This window comes from Panthera leo, chromosome B2 (genome assembly GCF_018350215.1).
Source record: "Panthera leo isolate Ple1 chromosome B2, P.leo_Ple1_pat1.1, whole genome shotgun sequence".
Taxonomy (NCBI): Eukaryota; Metazoa; Chordata; class Mammalia; order Carnivora; family Felidae; genus Panthera; species Panthera leo.
Window position 1 is genome coordinate 124855234 of NC_056683.1, and position 17606 is coordinate 124872839.

Genomic DNA, 17606 nt, shown 5'->3' on the forward strand with positions numbered 1-17606 from the left:
CCCAGAAGCCCCTTGTGCCACGCCCCTGATCTGCAGCTTTGGCAGGCCGGTGGACCTGGACAAGGACGACTACCAGAAGGTGGTGTGCAACAACGAGCACTGCCCCTCCAGCACCTGGATGCACCTGCAGTGTTTCTACGAGTGGGAGAGCAGCATCCTCGTCCAGTTCAACTGCATCGGCCGGGCCCGCAGCTGGAACGAGAAGCAGTGCCGCCAAAACATGTGGACAAAGAAGGGCTACGACCTGGCCTTCCGCTTCTGCTCCTGCCGCTGCGGGCAGGGCCACTTAAAGAAGGACACAGACTGGTACCAGGTGAAGCGGATGCAGGATGAGAAAAAGAAGAAGTCCGGGTCGGAGAAGAACACAGGGAGGCCCCCCGGCGAAGCAGGGGAGGAAGCAAAAAAGTGCAGGCCACCGAACAAGCCCCAGAAAGGCCTGAGCCACGACCTCCCGCGGCGGCACTCCATGGACCGGCAGAACTCCCAGGAGAAGGCAGTCGGCGCCGCAGCCTACGGGGCCCGCTCTCCCTGCGGCTCCCCTGGCCAGTCCCCGCCCACCGGCTACTCCATCCTCTCCCCTGCCCACTTCAGCGGCCCCCGCTCCTCCAGGTACCTCGGGGAATTCTTGAAGAATGCCATCCATCTGGAGCCTCACAAGAAGGCCATGGCCGGGGGCCACGTGTTCCGAAACACCCACTTCGAGTATAGTCCGGCTGGGTTATCCGTGCACAGGGGGGGCCACTTCGACGCGCCCGTGCAGTTCCTGCGGCGGCTGGACTTGTCCGAACTGCTCACTCACATCCCCCGGCATAAGTTGAACACTTTCCACGTGCGGATGGAAGACGATGCCCAGATGGGCCAGGGCGAGGATCTGCGCAAGTTCATTCTCGCGGCCCTCAGCGCCAGCCACAGGAATGTCGTCAACTGTGCTCTGTGCCACCGGGCGCTCCCGGTGTTCGAACAGTTCCCGCTGGTGGACGGAACTCTGTTCTTGAGCCCGTCGAGACACGATGAGATCGAATATGATGTTCCGTGTCATCTTCAAGGTACAGGTGTTCATTCACCTTGCCTGCTTTCGGTTTGTTACAAGCTGAAAAGCTAACACGATGGGATGGCCCTGTTCTGGCTTAATTTTAACTGTTGCTGCTTTTCGTCTTAGGTGCTAGGATGCTTGAGTATTTCAGCTTTGCCCATTGAGGTGGTGGCAGTGGGGCTGGTTTTCTTTCTTTACTCCGACGTCACCATACCTACCAAGTGTTGTTGTCCCGGGGGGTAACTTTGTGTTTGGTTCTAATGTGATTTTGAACGGAGGATTCCTGGTGTATAGTTTTCCGTAACTGGGAGGGAATTGAGAGTAGGAATTGCATAATGATGTCACTTGATGTAAGACAGTTGCCTTTCAAACCTTTGTTAATGTGCCCAGCACGTTGTGTATTCGGTTTGATCCTTGTAAACATGATGGAGTAAGGGAAAGTGGGGGTCAGAGAGGACCAACGCGTTTTTAGATTAGTTGAAACAATCTTGAAGTTTATGGAAGGTGAGTCTTTCTTGATAGCAGCAAAAGGAAAGTGGAGGGTTATTGAAAGCTGAGACATCACCCTGGTGGTGGAGTGGGGGGAACTTAGTGCTGTGGATGACTGTTCAAGGATGTAGGGATAGTTCAGCCATCACTTAAATGATGGGGGTTGGTCAGTATCAGGGAGAAACCTGTCCATTCATGTAAAATTATTGAATTTTTTAAAAAGGTTTTTATTTATTTATTTTGAGAGAGAGTGCATGCACATAGATGTGTGAGGTGGGGAAGAGCAAAGAGAGGGGGAGAGAGAGAGAGAAAGAGAGAGAGAGAGAGAGAGAGAGAGAGACAGGGACAGAGGGAGTAAATCCCAAGTAGGCTCCACACCGGCAGCATGGAGCCCAACGTGGGGCTTGATCTGTGGGGCTTCACAGCTGTGAAGCTGTGAGATCATGACCTGAACCAAAATCAAGATCAGCCGCTTACCCCATTGAGCCACCCAGGCGCCCTAAATTACTGAATTTCTATAAAAGTGAGATACATGATGTGTAACACATTTGTAACTTTAAAAGCGTGCTAAAAAATGGGGCGCCTGTGACAGTGCAGAGCCTGCTTGGGATTCTCTCCCTCTCCCCCCCACTCTCTCTGCCTTCCTGTGCATGCTCTTTCTCTCAAAATAAATAAACAAACTTAACAAACAAAAATAAATTTCAAAACAAGTGTGCTAACAAAGCCTGTAGTAGAAACGATGTAGCCCCACCGCCTTCTTCCCATCGATGCCTGCTGTTTCGGTGCCCAGAGACGAGCACGTTTCAACCGTAACTGATTCTCAGGTTTTTCCCATCATCATTTAAAAACTGCTATCTTCATGTCCAATTTTGGATACTGTCTGTTGGCTTACTTTTGAGGTGGATGACTCTGCTTTCTTAAATCTTCCACTTTCTATCAGGATAATCTATTACAGTTCTTGGTTAAATCCTTAATGTTTTTACTGTTAAGATTATGTAAATATTTAGTGTTGAGTAAGTAGTGTAGGTGCATTTCCTGTGTAGAGTACAGTATATTCTAAGACATCTTTTGTTTTTCTTCAAGTTAATAGTTGCTTCACAGTTTCATTGGCTTCATCTTTTTGGAAACAATGGCTGGTTGTTCTCACTTTCCAGCAGCTCTCACAAAGCTTTCAGAAACATTTGCACATACCTATCATACATTTTATAAATTTCCTTTTGCAGAAATCTCCTTCACGGAGCCTTTCGTCTCCCTGCTCCTGTCTGTCCTGGTGCACTCATTACTGGCTGTACTACATAGCTGCCCTTCCAGGAATTCTTTATTTGCTTTTCTCTTCTTCTTTTTTTTTTTTAATCTTCTGTTTCCTAGATCCCGTGTTTTCTTTTTTCCTTGGTTTATTCCCCCGGTTTGTTAAGAAACATCCCCAGGAGCTTTCTGAGAAAGGAAGCGTGGGAATAGGTATTTTCTGACTTTGAAAGTCTGATAAGATCTTGATTCTGTCTTCATACTTGATTGCTGTCTGACTGGGCATAAGTCTTCCAAGTTATAAATATTCTCCCTTTAGGATTTTGAAGGCATTTCTTCACTGTCTCCTGTCTTCCAGTGTCACTGTTGAGAAGTCAAATAGTAGTCTTATTCCTGTCCCTTTGGTCTCCCCTTCTATCCCCTGAAGGTTTTAAGATTTCCTCTTTATCCCTAGTGTTCTGAAGTTTCACCGTCACTTGTTCCCCCCACCCCCCCCACCCCCCCAGTTCGTTGTGAAACATTTGACTGTGTAAACTTACAGTCTTTAGTTTGGGGGAGTTTTCTTCTAATTTATTTCTCTGAAGATTTTTTCTTTCATTTAAGGGAAAAAAAAAAATAAAAAAAAACCCGTGCAACTGTTAGTCAGATATTGGACCTCTTAAAATTGATCCCTTTTTTTTGTTCTATTATATACACATTGAGCCTATTGTTTATCTCTTTATCTTGCCTTCTGGAAGATTTCTTGAACTTTATATTCCAGTATTTTTACTGAGTTTAAGATTTTCTGTTATGTAAATATGAATTATAATTTCCAAGAGCTCTTTTTAATAGCATCTTGTTCTTGTTTCATGGATGCAGTTTCTTGTTCTAACTTTCTCATCCGAGGAAGAGGAAATGAAGTTGCAGGGGGAGCCCCGCCCCCTTCCTTTTCCAGAGCTTCACCTCATCCCGAATGTCTTTTAACCTTTGTTAAAGGCAAATTACTCCCCCACTGAGTGTTTTAAAACAGTGATGATTTCTGATTTGTCACCGTTCTGTGGGGGGGTTGGTTAGGATGGCCCCTGACACGGGTCTGACAGTTGGCAGACTGGCTGGCCTGGGGAGCCTCAGCCGGACTGAATGGCTCTACCCTCCTCCTTGTTCTGTGTAGTCTTCTGTCTTCCGGTAGGGCTGGGCTGGGCTCTTTCCTGCATTCAGTGGGGGTGAGTGTGGGGGCTGCAGTCTCTCTCCAGAGGCATAAGCGTGGAACTGAGTCTCATCACTTCCGTCACGTTGTGTTCTTCAAAATAAGTCGTAAGGCTAGCCCAGGTTTGGGGGTGATTTGGTGGAAAAAGTTGCACAGAATGGCTACTTGTCTATCCCACACTGTTTTCCTCTCAGCACCTCATCCCAGTCCTCCCTGTGCATGCTGGCTGCTTCCAGAGCTAAACCATTTAAAATGCCTTCATCCAGCTTCTGAGCTCTTATTTTGGTTCAGGTTTGCAGGTATCTCATAGTTTCCTGGAAAATGGAGTTTGTGTTTTGTTTCTCATTCTTTATACTGGTCGGGGATAATTTTAGAGGGAAGTAGGTGGAAACTACTTTCACTTCGTTTTAAGACTGGAAATACTCTTTCTGAAGATGAATGAGAGTACAGGTGTTCTGTGTACATGAGAGGAGTGTTCTATTTGTGATGGATTCTTTTCGCTTAACCCATTCGTCAGTGAGTCCGTTTTATGAATTTCATACATGTGCTGGGTACTATCAGTTCTTGCTTTTTACCAATTTATAATCTTAGGATGCAATGTTGTTTTTTTTTTAAAGTTTATTTATTTATTTTGAGAGAGAGAGAGAGAGAGAGGAGAGAGAGAGAGTATGTGCAGGTGGGGAAGGGGCAAAGAGAGGGAGAGAGAATCCCAAGCAGGCCCCGCACCACCAGAGCCCGATGCAGGGCTTGAACTGCCGAACTGTGAATTCATGACCTGAGCTGAAGTTGGACGCCCAACCAGCTGAGCCACCCAGGTGCCCCCAGGATGTAAGATGTTTTTATAAAAATGTAATTAACTTTACCAGAATGAAGACACTAGTACCACCTGTGGAGTTAATAACACCTGGATATGATGTACGTTAGGCATCCTGTAGTTGCCTACAGTTAGGAAGGGGCCACTTTGGCCTGCGTAGTCACAGGAGGCAGCGTGAAGGCAGATGTCAGAAGGTGGGCTGGATTTTGATAAGCAGAGGGTCTGCTCACATAAGGTCTTTGCTGATAAGGACAGGGAGCAACATGAGCAGAGGAATGGTGGTTAAAAAGTCGGGAGACAGAACTGGAGAGAACACGTTGGTTAGGGTAGAGGTTCTGCAGTGGACAATGAGTAGGTCAGGTGGACAATAGATTGTGGGTGTCCTTTTGAGCCATAACGAGAGCTTTGCCATGTTCTTTAAGAACTGAAGAGTGTAAAAAAAACATTTTTTTTAATGTTTATTTTTTGAGAGAGAGAGAGAGACAGACAGACAGACAGAGCACGAGCAGGGGAGGAGCAGAGAGAGAGGGAGACAACAGAATGCGAAGCAGGCTCCAGGCTCTGAGTTGTCAGCACAGAGCCTGACGCGGGGCTCGAACTCACGAATTGTGAGATCATGACCTGAGCCAAAGTCAGACGCTCAACCAACTGAGCCACCCAGGCGCCCCAAGAGTTGTTTTTTTTGAGAGTAGATGATCGGTTGGGGAAAAAATTGTTCAAAAGGGGTGGAACCTATCTATAGGGAGGTGGAACTTCTTTTTTTTTTTTTTTTTTTTTTTTTTAAGGGAGGTAGAGCTTCTATCTCCGGTCTAGATGGCAGGAGATGAGAGACTGTTGGGTGCTACCAGTGGGAACTGAAAGGTAGGAATATATACCTACAGGAGATTATTTTAAAGGAAAAATTGGAGCTTGGGGGGCAGCTTGCCTATAGAGGATGAGAATGCATCCCTGTTAGCTCACTTTGGCTCTAGACCAGATAAATGATGCTGTCAAGGACGGGAGTGGAGAATGTTGGGAAGGGGACTTGTCTTAGGGGAAAGACGATGAGGACATTGGTGTGTTTTGGGTTTGAAGGGGTGTTGGGACTCTTCGCTGGAGAGGTCTACGTAGCAAGCACCTTGAGAAATAAGCATTTGGGGAGCTTCTTTTATAACAGTGGTGGTTCAGATTTTAAGATTAGAAGAATTCTTGAATAGGGAGAAAAGAGAAAGTAAAGGAAGAGTATATGGCAGAGCCCAGGACCATGTCTGAAGGGAACCTATCAGGGAATGGGTGGAGAAAGGTGAAAATTAGATAGTCCTGAGAACAGTGTGTGTGTGTGTGTGTGCGTGCGCGCGTGTGTGTGCGTGCATGCGTGTAGACGTGTTCCTACCCTCACGGAGGAAGAGAGAGCCTTGTAAGCAAATGCAATGAAAAGTGTCTCTGTAAGTACTGTATTACCCCCGACCCCCCAACAGGTAAGGAGCAGGCTGGCCCTAACCTCTGAAAGGTGAAGAGCCATGGGCGGGCGGATGGCAGGGAGCAGCACATTCTGGAGGAGGACGTGTTCTTCTTACCATAGCTTTCAGCACAGCAGAGCTCCCTGTGAGAGCAACAGTGTTGCTCTTACACACTGTCTGGGCTGATCCTGGACATTCCCAGTCTTTCCCAATGATTTGAATCCTAACTAACCCTTCTGTGTAAACAAGGGTGACTTCTTTCTCAAGCACTAGATGTTAATAGGTGATGGAAGAATGGGGTTGTGTCTTTGAAGAGCCGAGTAAATAACAAAGCATTGAACTCCTTTTAAATAACCACTTACAAGTAAGCTATAATTCTGGTTCCTAAATTAAATATGGTGATGGCTGAGCAGTTTTGGAGACAAAGACAGTTAACCTAGTAATCGTGGCTGTGGTAGAATTCTGGGCCACCAGTATATCAAGACAGACTTTTGCCTTTTTTTATGATGGGACCTGTTGGTGGATGAAAGCCCTTGACTGCAGACTAGCGTTGTGGTTCAGTCCCCACGCCACGCACAGACTTCTGAGCAGAAAGTCCTCTGTCATCATTGGCTAGTTTTTAGCATTTGTGGCTTGATCACTTGAGTTTGGATGTCCATATTGGAAACCTGTCAGTTCTTTTTGGAAAAGTGAATTGAGCCAATATTTATTAAAACAACTTCCAATATATGTCCCATTGATAATAGTTAGTATTCATCATTATTCTAAAAGGACATCCTGGGGATATGTGATAAATAGGACCTATTTTGCTTATTTTATCTGAATGATAACATGTTTGTTTATAATTGATGGGTAACCCACTTTTTTTATCCCTTCTAACGGCCACTCTCAGCATTATGTCTTCTGTGCACAGGGAGACTCATGCACCTGTACGCGGTGTGCGTGGACTGCCTGGAAGGGGTTCACAAGATCATCTGCATCAAGTGTAAGTCGCGGTGGGACGGCAGCTGGCACCAGCTGGGCACCATGTACACCTACGACATCCTGGCCGCCTCTCCGTGCTGTCAGGTTGGTATTGGCCCCACAGAGCGAGCTGTGGATGATCTCCGGCTTCTTTTCTGTAGTCGGTGTAGAGGAGTTAGAGGCAGTGCTGTAGTTAGCTTGGGGGAGGAGGAGGAAGATAAGTGAACAATCCTAAGACTTCCCCAGAGTCCAGGGATGATGGCTGATTCACCAGTGTGAGGGAGTTGTTGCTGGAATACTCGGCAGCCACTCAAAGGGGTATGTAGAGTAATGTCTAATTCATAAGAAAGAGTTTTAGTATTTCAAGTCACAAAGGTACTTTATAAAATAGCATAATATGTATGGAAGTATGCTTCCATTTGTAAAAAGGGAGCTGCTGGCCTGTTAACCAGAGGTTGTTTCTGGATGGTGGGATGCTAAGTGGTTCCCTAAGTTTTCTTTTGCTCTATTTTCTTATGTTTGTATGATTAATGTATACTTAGGTTCTAGTAAGAAAAAAAAGCTATTACTTAGGGGTGCCTGGGTGGCTCAGTCAGTTCAGTTGTCTGACTTCAGCTCAGGTCATGGTCTCATAGTTCATGGGTTCAAGCCCCTTCTTTAATAGAGAGGATTTTCTTTTGCTTTCTTCCTATGGGATAGTAAAGTTACCCAGGAACTGCCTGCTTTGTACAGTGTTGGGAGGTCAACATGAAAGATTTGTAATCCATAAAGCCCCGGTAAGAGGAAGCATTTTCCAAAACTTAGCTGCCACCAGGAAAAAGGGAAGTGGTAGCCTCTGAAAACATATTAATAAGTACATGGAAACACAGCAGACAAAAGAAATTTCTTGGAAGTATCTTGGTTTGTTTCCAAGTGCTTGGGGAAAAGAAAGCCTCGTTTTAGAATTCCTTGATATTCATGGGTAGGAGAGAATTTTCCTTGGCTCTTTGGTGGCCAAGCCTGGCTTTCAATGTCAATAACTAGTACACACTTTATTGGTTACTACGTAGTTTTGTATCTTTAGCATTACGGTTTGATTTTATAAAGAGAGTATCCTGTGATAACCTGTGTCGGCTGAATTAAAAGGTTGGCGGAGTGGGTTTTTCAGCTACACTTTGTTCTCTACTAGTGTTCTCAGAAGAGAAGCACGGCCGTGAGAGACCTAGATGGCCATCCGTAGCCTGTCATTTGATTCCGGATAGGACTGACCACTTTTATGCTATTCTGATACATTGACCACATTTCCATTTTAAAATTCCATTAGCGTTGGAAATGAGATCTCATTAGCCTTTGAGTTCTGCACTGTAGCGTTTTGTAATATCCATCGTGCCATGATGGCAGCTTTTGAGATGAGAGAAACAGGAGGCGGCGGCTTCTCTCTCTTTACACACACGAGAGAGGGTTCTCTTTTAAAGAAATAAGGAAATAAAAGAATTTGGGGCCTGTGCCTCATAGAATGTTGGTGCCGGAAAGGACCTGGGAGATCTAGTTTAGCCTCCTTGTTTTCCACACACAGAATAGACCTTTTTGCCCAGGTCTTTACAAATGTGTCACAGCCAGTCTGGTGTTCTTTCTACTAGACGCTTGAAAGGCAATGGGATTATTTCCTTATCTTTAGGGAGGAAAGCAGAATGGCATCCTGCCATACCCAGTATTGGTACCCACTATGTATTTCTTCCTTAAAACTGTAAGCTCAGACTTTTATTTTATGGCCTCCTAGTAAAATGGAAAACATGCTTGATTACTCTTTGGCTTTAAAAAAATATCAATTAATTACAGTTCACTCTTGAACAACATAGGGGTTAAGGGCACTGATCCCCTGTGCAGTCGAAAATCCACATACAACTTTTGACTCCCTAAATGCTTAACTACTAATAGTCTCCTACTGACCAGAAGCCTTACCGATAACATAAATAAATAGTTGATTAACGCATATTTTATATATCATATGTATTGTATACTGTATTCTTACATTGAATAAGGTAGAGAAAAGATAATATTATAAAGAAAATAATAAGGGAGAGGAAATACATTTATAATACTGTATTGTATTTATTTAAACAAATCTGGTTATTTATAAGAGGACCCATGTAGTTCAACCTGGGTTGTTCAAGGGTCAACTGTTTATTCACCGGGAAGGTACAAGTGTTAGACAGTATTAAGGAATCAAGGAAAGTCTTCTAATAAGACTTTGAGCCAAAAATAAGCGATGGTTAGTTATTTGAAAGGAACAGCAGATTAAAGAGAATGATTAAAGAGAGAGGTTTGCCCAGAATTTCACTTTTGTTGTTCAGAGAGATTAATCAGCTAGAAGAGAATTGATCTTAGACTCCAGGAAGGTCGTCCATGTCACGACTAGGCATGTGGGCTCTGGAGTAAGCTACTTTGTTCAGTTCTCAGCCTTTCTGCTTCCTAACTTTGTGGTCTTAGCCATGTTGCTCTCTCACTGCGTGCCTCAGTTTCTTCATCTAAAATTCACACGCCTCACAGGAGTGTGTTGAGCGCAAAATGAGATCATACTTTTTATTACATTTTTAGAATGAGTCTAAATTGAGAGTCTGTTGTATTTATCATTTCTGGTTATTCCCTTAAGTTCTTGGACCTTTCGCTGAAAGACTCTAGTCTTGTGCTGTCAGAGGCCCAGGCACGAATGAAGATCTGCTGTGCGGTGGTTTCCCAGAAGCCTCAGGATAAACATAGCATTTCTTCCTGGACCGTTAATTTTCCTTGAGTATTTTAGGGGGCATTTTATTTTTACATCAAAGGAAACAAGGGCAGTAAGGAGCAGAAAGAAATGTATATGAAGTTTTAACCTAAACTCAGCATGTTCCCAGAAGCTTCATGAGGCTTTGAATGGGGGAAGTTGGCTTCAGCCACTCGGTACAATCCAGGGGAGGGGGTTTCCTGTTGTTAGGGGAACTTTAGTGCAGACGTTCGGGCAGTACAGGTTTGGAGTTGGCTTCGTACCAGTAGGTGGAAATGCTAGCGGCGTGCACACCCAGGGAGAAATGTTAAGAGTCAGTGCGTCGGACTGACGATGAGCAGTCGAGCACGCGTCTTAGGCTTTGCATAACCTGCTTTTGGCAACGAAAGGGACGCTTTGCTAAACTCTCGATCCGTTTCTCTGGCCTGGCAGTGTTGCATCGCGGTGTGGGTGACATTGACTGTGCTGTGAGACAGAAGGGCATCGTGGCTCACGCGTCTGTGTTTCCCCCCCAGGCCCGCCTGAACTGTAAGCACTGCGGGAAGCCTGTGATAGACGTACGGATCGGGATGCAGTACTTCTCCGAGTACAGCAATGTCCAGCAGTGTCCGCACTGTGGGAACCTGGACTACCATTTCGTGAAGCCATTTTCCTCCTTCAAAGTTCTCGAAGCTTATTGATGAAAGCTTTGCTTTAGTAGTAGCTCTTTTATTGACATTACTTCTTTATTACGTATCTTTTATAGGGAGACATTCTGTGACATTACTTTCTTTTCTAATTTAAAGGAGAGTTCCTTTGTGTACATGTGCCACTGACATGGGGTTGGCCCCTTGCCCTCTCTTGACTCCTCAGTGTTAGTCTGTGGTCACGACCGGAGCCCAAGCGGATAATCCTGTGAGTCTGGGCTAGCGGTTCACCGTCACTAAGCGTCTCTCATGCAGCTTTGAAGGTGGTGGGGAGGATAGGGTGAAATTAGCAAAGGGATTATGTGGTTATAAACTAAAAGCATGGTAGGTGTTGGAAGGAAACTCCTGTTCCGATCTTGTTAACCGTCTCGAGACCCACTTCTTAGATCTTCCCGGGGCCTTGGGAAAAACACGTGACGTGTGAACGTGAGTCTGTGCCTGGGGAGCTGATAGTGGATTAGTCTGTCTTGGTTTAGTGTTCTGCACTGCGCACTGACCTGCACATTATTTGCAAGTAGACCCGAGTGCTGTTTCTGTCACTGTTGTGACTTAGCAGTTGTCCTCCTGAAAATTATATCCGAATTATAAGACCTGTGAAAACTAATGGTGTTGCAAATATTTGTGGGTAAGTGACCTGTCACAGAGAATATGCTAAGTGAATTTGGAAGTGATACACAGTGACTCTAGGGAGGGGGCAAGATCAGGCAGAAAGAACCCTGTCATTTGAATTGTGTCTTTGAGGTTGGTCAGATGAGCCCTGAAGGAGAATCCATGAATAACGTGATTTGGGTGGGTGTCGATTTATGTAGGTTGCACTGTCGAGGTGTCATCTGATGTCAGATCCTTCTTAGGGGTAATCTCGCAGCCGTGGACCCTAACTGGTGAATTTCAGAGCCACCGTTACCATGCCTTACCTTCCACAAAACTGTTATGGCCACATTTTACCCATTTAATGCTGAGTTTCCCAAATCATAGGTTTGACCCTAGGAAGGAAAGGAAAAAATTGCTTTTGAGGATATGAGGAAAAGAATTTTAATATTTCTTTTTAAATGTGTTTCATTTTTCAAAACATTACCTGTTGTAATGTGTAACAGTATGTTTGAGAAGAGATCATTCTGAAGGTCTCCGTGATACTTCACCGTTAGTGAAAAAAGAAGGTAATTTGTGTAACTCGATTATCAGAGCATTGGGCTTTCCAAAATACGGACGTGTGTTAATGAGACCTTGATTAAATAGACGGGCACCTCATACCCGTATAGAATTGTAATTGGAATATGATCCCTCAAAAATGGATTTGATAATTTCAAGTATTACACGTGTAGGCTAATAGAATGCTGAAAATACAGTCGTTTCATGGGTAGCCAAATTTGGGGTTATGTGAGCATTTTGTGTTATTCATTTGGTTTATACCTTTTTTTTTTTCCCCCTTCAGAAAGACAGCTGTTTTTCCTCTCAGAAGCATTTAGCTATTATTGCAAGCAAGTCTCCATTCTATTGTATGAAATATTTGATGTTTTGTTTGAGATAACAACATTAAAGAACCAGCATATCGACTAATATTCTTATCTTTCAGTTTGGATGAATTGGGTTTACTGCATCTGGTTTGGTGTTTGATGATCTGAAAAATGTTTCACAGTAGGGGGAAATGCTCAATGCCTTTAAGAAGTGGCAAATCGATATTGGTCTGACAGTATTTGATGCGACTTAAAAGGTCTATAGGACATAGCCCTTGCAAATTTGTCTTTAATACACAAAGCTGTAATTGTGAATTAACTGGTTCCCCATTGATTCTCTCGTATACCCAAGTATAAAAATTGGTTTCTCTTATCCTAAGAGTAGCATTTGGATTTCAGTTCTGAACTTAAAACATATAGTAAAATAAATGTCTGTAATGCTGTTTTTTAATCCACCTAAAATTTTGTAGAGAAACCTGCTTATATTGTTGTTCTGGATCTTAAAATTGACACATTTACACATTCACAAGCTCCTAGTAGTCTAAAACTCCCGTGAGTGTAGTGTCTGATGCATTCAGTATTTTCTCCTTATATTTGTTTTCTACTCTCTGAAAAGTAAGATGAGGAGTTTTCCCTGTAATTGGATAAAATTTGCTTTTGGCCTTTATTTGGATGACAAAGTTAGGATTCTGTGGATGCTGCAGTTATGTTAAAAGTCAAGGCACAGGTATCATCTGAGAGTATCTTTTGCCTTTAAGGCATCACGTTCTCCTCTGAAGTAGAGAATCTGGCTTATTTGAGAATAAAATATAATCGAGTATGCAACAATGTGGAGAATAAATCTTACTTTGGAAATCTGCTGACCTTCGCATTTTTGCCACACTTTGTCAGAGTACTCTGCTCTGGTGGAAATTGGAATAGGTCAAAAATGACCATTTTTGTTGTGGTTCGGATATTAAAGGACGTTAGTCACACCAGAGATCCATTTTCTTTTTTTCTGATAAGTAGTGTTCAATAAAATGAACCACTTGTAAGTGATTAGTAATTTCAAAGTGAGTTTTCATCTGTTCTAACTCTTTTTTATTATTCATTTAGTTTTAAGTGTTCTGTACCTGGAACAAATAAAATGTTACCTGCTTCATTCTAGTGAGAAACTCTTTCTGATGGTTTTATTACTTCCTCTTCAGGCTGACTCAGTTCTCCACTCTCTTCTGGTTGCATCTGAAGCCAGTGATAGATATACTGAGTTTATCAGCTGCTTGATGAAAAGATAGACATTGGCCATGAAATTGTGGAGTGGGATGAATTATTCCACTCTAAGAAAGAGCTCTCCCCGGTCTTTACTTTCCAGTTTTTGCAAAAGAAGCTTATTTTCAGAATAAAAAGTATTTTCGTATCTGTTTGGGGGGAGATGACCTCATCAGGAAAGAATATTATTCGGTGTTGAAATACTAAAACTAACGGATAGGCTGACATGTAACTTCTCAGACCGTGAGACCTAACTTGCTGCAGTCTTCTGTTTTGTCCTGTAAGACTGACGCTTAATGTACAGTCTGTTGTGCTGTGCCCGGATCAGGACCTCCACTCAGCTCTCCTCTTTGGTCTCCTGGTTGCAGCTCTTGAGCAGTTTTAGTTGGAGGTTTGGGGAGGACTTGAGGAATAAGTGCTCCTGTTCAGTGTTTTCGTTCCTTTAATAGGATGCTGCCTAACCCAGCTCATCTCTGTGTCCTGTTGACTTTGTTATTATTCCAGGTAATGGAAAGAAAAAATAACGGATGGGCGTCATTAAAACCAGCTCACAAATATATTCTTGTCAGTAAACATTTCTTGTCAAGATGTCTTGGATTGCACTTTTGTTGGGGGAAGAAAGTGTAAATAGTTAAAGAATGTTGATAAACCTAAAACATTTGGTTATGGAATTGTGTGTGGTGTTTGAAGGTTTCTGTTTGTGACATGTATGTATTAAAAATAATAAAATTTCAGAAACTAACATTGTATCTCTCTTCGGTGTGTCACTTTATTTGGGATTCAAGGTTTTTGAGCTTGGGGTTGTTTGATCAGAAGAGATCATAGGGAAGACCTGGGATTTTGATCACTGCTCAGGTGGCCATCCCACAATCACTGTTGCGGCTGATGAAAACTTCAAACTTAGAAAGCTGTGTGATGGCAGTGTGTCGCATGTAGCTGACCTCTACAGTAAAATCACAAGGTTGGTTCCGTATGGATAGTCCACAGTTCTTGTTCTGGTTAGAGGGAATTCTACTGAATAGGTAGATAATCTTATTCTGCAGATTTTTCTTTGGTTCCCAGGCCTATACCAATTTTCATAATGAAAAGACTTGGTCATGTGCTTCTTTATTGTAAAGAAATGAAAACTGAGTCGTAATTAAACTTCTTGCTGAGTTTATGCACTGTGGTCAGGTATCTTTTATCTTTTAAATCTCATTGTCCCTTTCATTTCAAATATTCTCAGCCAATGGGTTGGAATCCTCAAAAACATTAGAACACAGGATAAGATGTGGAAATGTGGGTGAGGAAACTGTGTCCAGTCTGCCGGTGGATTCAAAGGCCTGTCTTACCATTTATTTACTACAGACATCATAGGCATAAATTTTACATAAGGGCCCAAGGCCCAAGGATATTGTGGTTTCTACTGGTGTAATTTATGTCAACAAAATTCCTTAGCAATTGTAAGAAAAATACGGTTCTCACCGTGGTAGAAACAGCTAAACAGTGACTGATTAGAATTAAGGTTAATGGAAGAAGAATCTTGTTTGTAGTGGTTGCCATTTTTTTAAATCTTATATTGTTTTTACTTAATTTTAGCAATCAGATTGCTAATTATTCAGGCTGTTTCTCTAGTAAAGCATTAAATTTTGGAAGAATAAAAAGCTGTTCGGAGCTTGTGTTCTTTTCATGTTAACTGACCATAGTTGGGATAAATCTTATTTGATGAATACAAAATACCTTTGAAGATAGTTCTGGCATTGCTAAGCCTCAGGGACAGCAAAAGGAAGATTAACAAAGCACTTTGTTTTATGGAATTCAGTAGAACAACACTCTTTACATTTGTTGGTGCTCAACAAATGGAATCGGCCACCATTGCACCATTTCCTGGTGATAGATACCATAGCCAAGAGGTTCTGATACACTTGATTGAAAATTTAGATCATATCTTAAAGTCACATTTAGAGCCAGCTAGTCACATTTCTCATAAACCCAAAAGTGAAAACGCACAGCTATAAAAGTCTAAAATTTAGAGATACCAGAATTTGAAGCAAAGGCTGTATTTTTTATTGTATTCTCAATAGTGTATGTTTGTTAAGTTGCATTGACTGTTGTACTCATTTTAGAGAGAAACGGAGACCCAGAGAATTTACATCTATATAATAAGTTCACATAGTCAGTGGCCGAGAATATTAAGTCTGGGTTTCCTCTCCCTGGTCTTCCAAATGAGATCAATGGGTGGGTACTTTGTTTCCAGGTGAGAGATAACTTTGGGTTTGTTTTCACAAGGCAGTAGATTTAAAATGTATAGTAGCCCTCACTTTGGCTGCACAGGTGCTAAAATGGGAGTAATTCTGGAAGGTTTCACTGGGCCCTTGTATAAGGGTGACAAGCATGTTTGAAATCACCCCCTATTTTTAGAAAGAAGAAAAAAACCAAACAAACACTTTTATAAGAGGGAAGAATAATATGTGAAATCAGCAATTGTGTTTGCCTCATTTTTCATGCATTAATTTGTTGACCTCTGTTCCCTTTTGTAAGAGCATTGCTTGAGAGTGTAAGGTAACATTTTAACAGCCTGCACTTGGAGTCTATCATTTTATTCACGTTGGGATCTGACTTTGAGTTGTGTTTTGATTCAAATATGTCCAGCTGTCAGATTTGATAGCATTGGTCTCTGCCGTTTGGGTACGGTTTTCCTTTTTGACTAACTTTTCAAACAGTTGCTCTTGGTATGTTTCATTTTCAGTTGCTCACTATTTTGTTCGAAGCTCTGGTATCTGGGAGTTCTTAAGTTGCTAAACCTGAGCACTGTACTGGTATCCCACACAGCCTTGGGGAGGAAAATGCTGGTTACATGTTTCTTTTAGAGACTTAAGATGTTTCACGGTACAGGGGCTATCTCTTGAGCTAATAATTAGTGGTATTCCAAATTATTGCACAACCATGGGTTGGCAGTCAGTGCCTTATACTTGTTGTTTTTATCCCATTAACAAATCACACATTTTTCTGAAGCTCTGTTGACCCAGCATGTGGTTGATGGAAAAAGTAAAGCTGAGGTGAAGCCCCTAGGCTAGGGTTTGTCTGAGGCTCTAGAAGCCCATGGCTCTAAGAAGAGAGTGGTTTGGGCAGGGAGCAAAATGGTGGCAGTCCTGGGGGCTACTGTGAATATTTCAAAAAGCTTAATGGAGTTGTAACATTGCCCACCGTGACACTGCACAGGATATCTAAAAGGTCAATTTATTTTTGGCAGGAGTTTTGGCAACCTTGGCTATCTCGTGCTCAGAAACACTGGCAGTAGCCTATGTCTCAGATGAATAATATATGAGAGCACAAATGAATTATTATCTAATAAGTGCTGTTTACCTCATAGACATAACCTTTCAGAGCAGGATACGGTCATGTTAGGTGGGGGGTGCCATCGTCTTTGGTGCCATCTTAGGTGCCATCGTCTTTGGCGATGGCAGAGTTGGGAAAATGCCATTTTTTAGAAGTGTCTACACTTTTTTTTTTCTTTAATTTTTTCAAACATTCATTCTCAAGAGACTGAGAATTAGCAGGGGAGGGGCAGAGAGAGAGGGAGAACACAGAATCCGAAGCAGGCTCCAGGCTCTGAGCTGTCAGCACAGAGCCCTACGTGGGGCTTGAACCCACAAACTCTGAGATCATGACCTGAGCCGAAGTCGGACACCCAACCGACTGAGCCACCCAAGTGCCCCAAGTTGAACTTTCTTAAAATTAAGGCTTCTCAAAGATATTAGGAGAATGAAGATGAGCTACAGACTAGAAGAAAAGGACTTGCATCCAGAATCTATGAAGAACTCCCAAAATGTAGTAAAAAAAAAAAAAAAAAAAAAGAATGAAGTTATTAAAATGAGCAAGTCAGTGATGATCCCATTTAATTCTTTAAAACAGGAGCATTTATACCAGATGCCTTTGATCCCTGGTGTTTAATGGCTGTGACTATGTCACTAAAATTTGTCTTTCTCATGACAAGGTTGGCTTGCTAAATGCTATTTAATTCAGCATTTATTGAGCACACACTGTTTATTGAGCACGCACTATGTGCACATGCTTTTTTGCTAAAAAAAAATGTGACTATTCAGAAGGCTGATCTTCAGTAGCTGTGAAAATCTTTTAAAGACTTCAATAAGAGTCTTTAAAAGTCTTTTAAAGACTTTCAATAAGAGATGACACTTTTGAAGTGTCATCCTGTGAGAGGTGACAAGCTCCTTGAGGTTATGTACACCTAAGATCGTTCTTGCTGAGAATTGCTATGTTCATTGGTGATCTCCCCTAACACTGAAATGAATGTTTAAGTGTAGAT

At 42.6% G+C, this 17606-nt stretch overlaps 1 protein-coding gene across 1 annotated transcript in view; it reads left to right on the forward strand.

Annotated features, from left to right (window-relative positions):
- Positions 1-14042, forward strand: part of HECA (hdc homolog, cell cycle regulator) — a 50531-nt gene extending 36489 nt beyond the window's left edge. Inside the window, exons 2-4 of the mRNA XM_042939960.1 lie at positions 6-1046; positions 7120-7274; positions 10428-14042. Of these exons, the coding sequence (XP_042795894.1) occupies positions 6-1046; positions 7120-7274; positions 10428-10592 (1361 nt within the window). The 3' untranslated portion in view covers positions 10593-14042. The remainder of the gene's footprint in view (positions 1-5; positions 1047-7119; positions 7275-10427) is intronic.
- The last annotated feature ends 3564 nt before the right edge of the window (positions 14043-17606 follow it).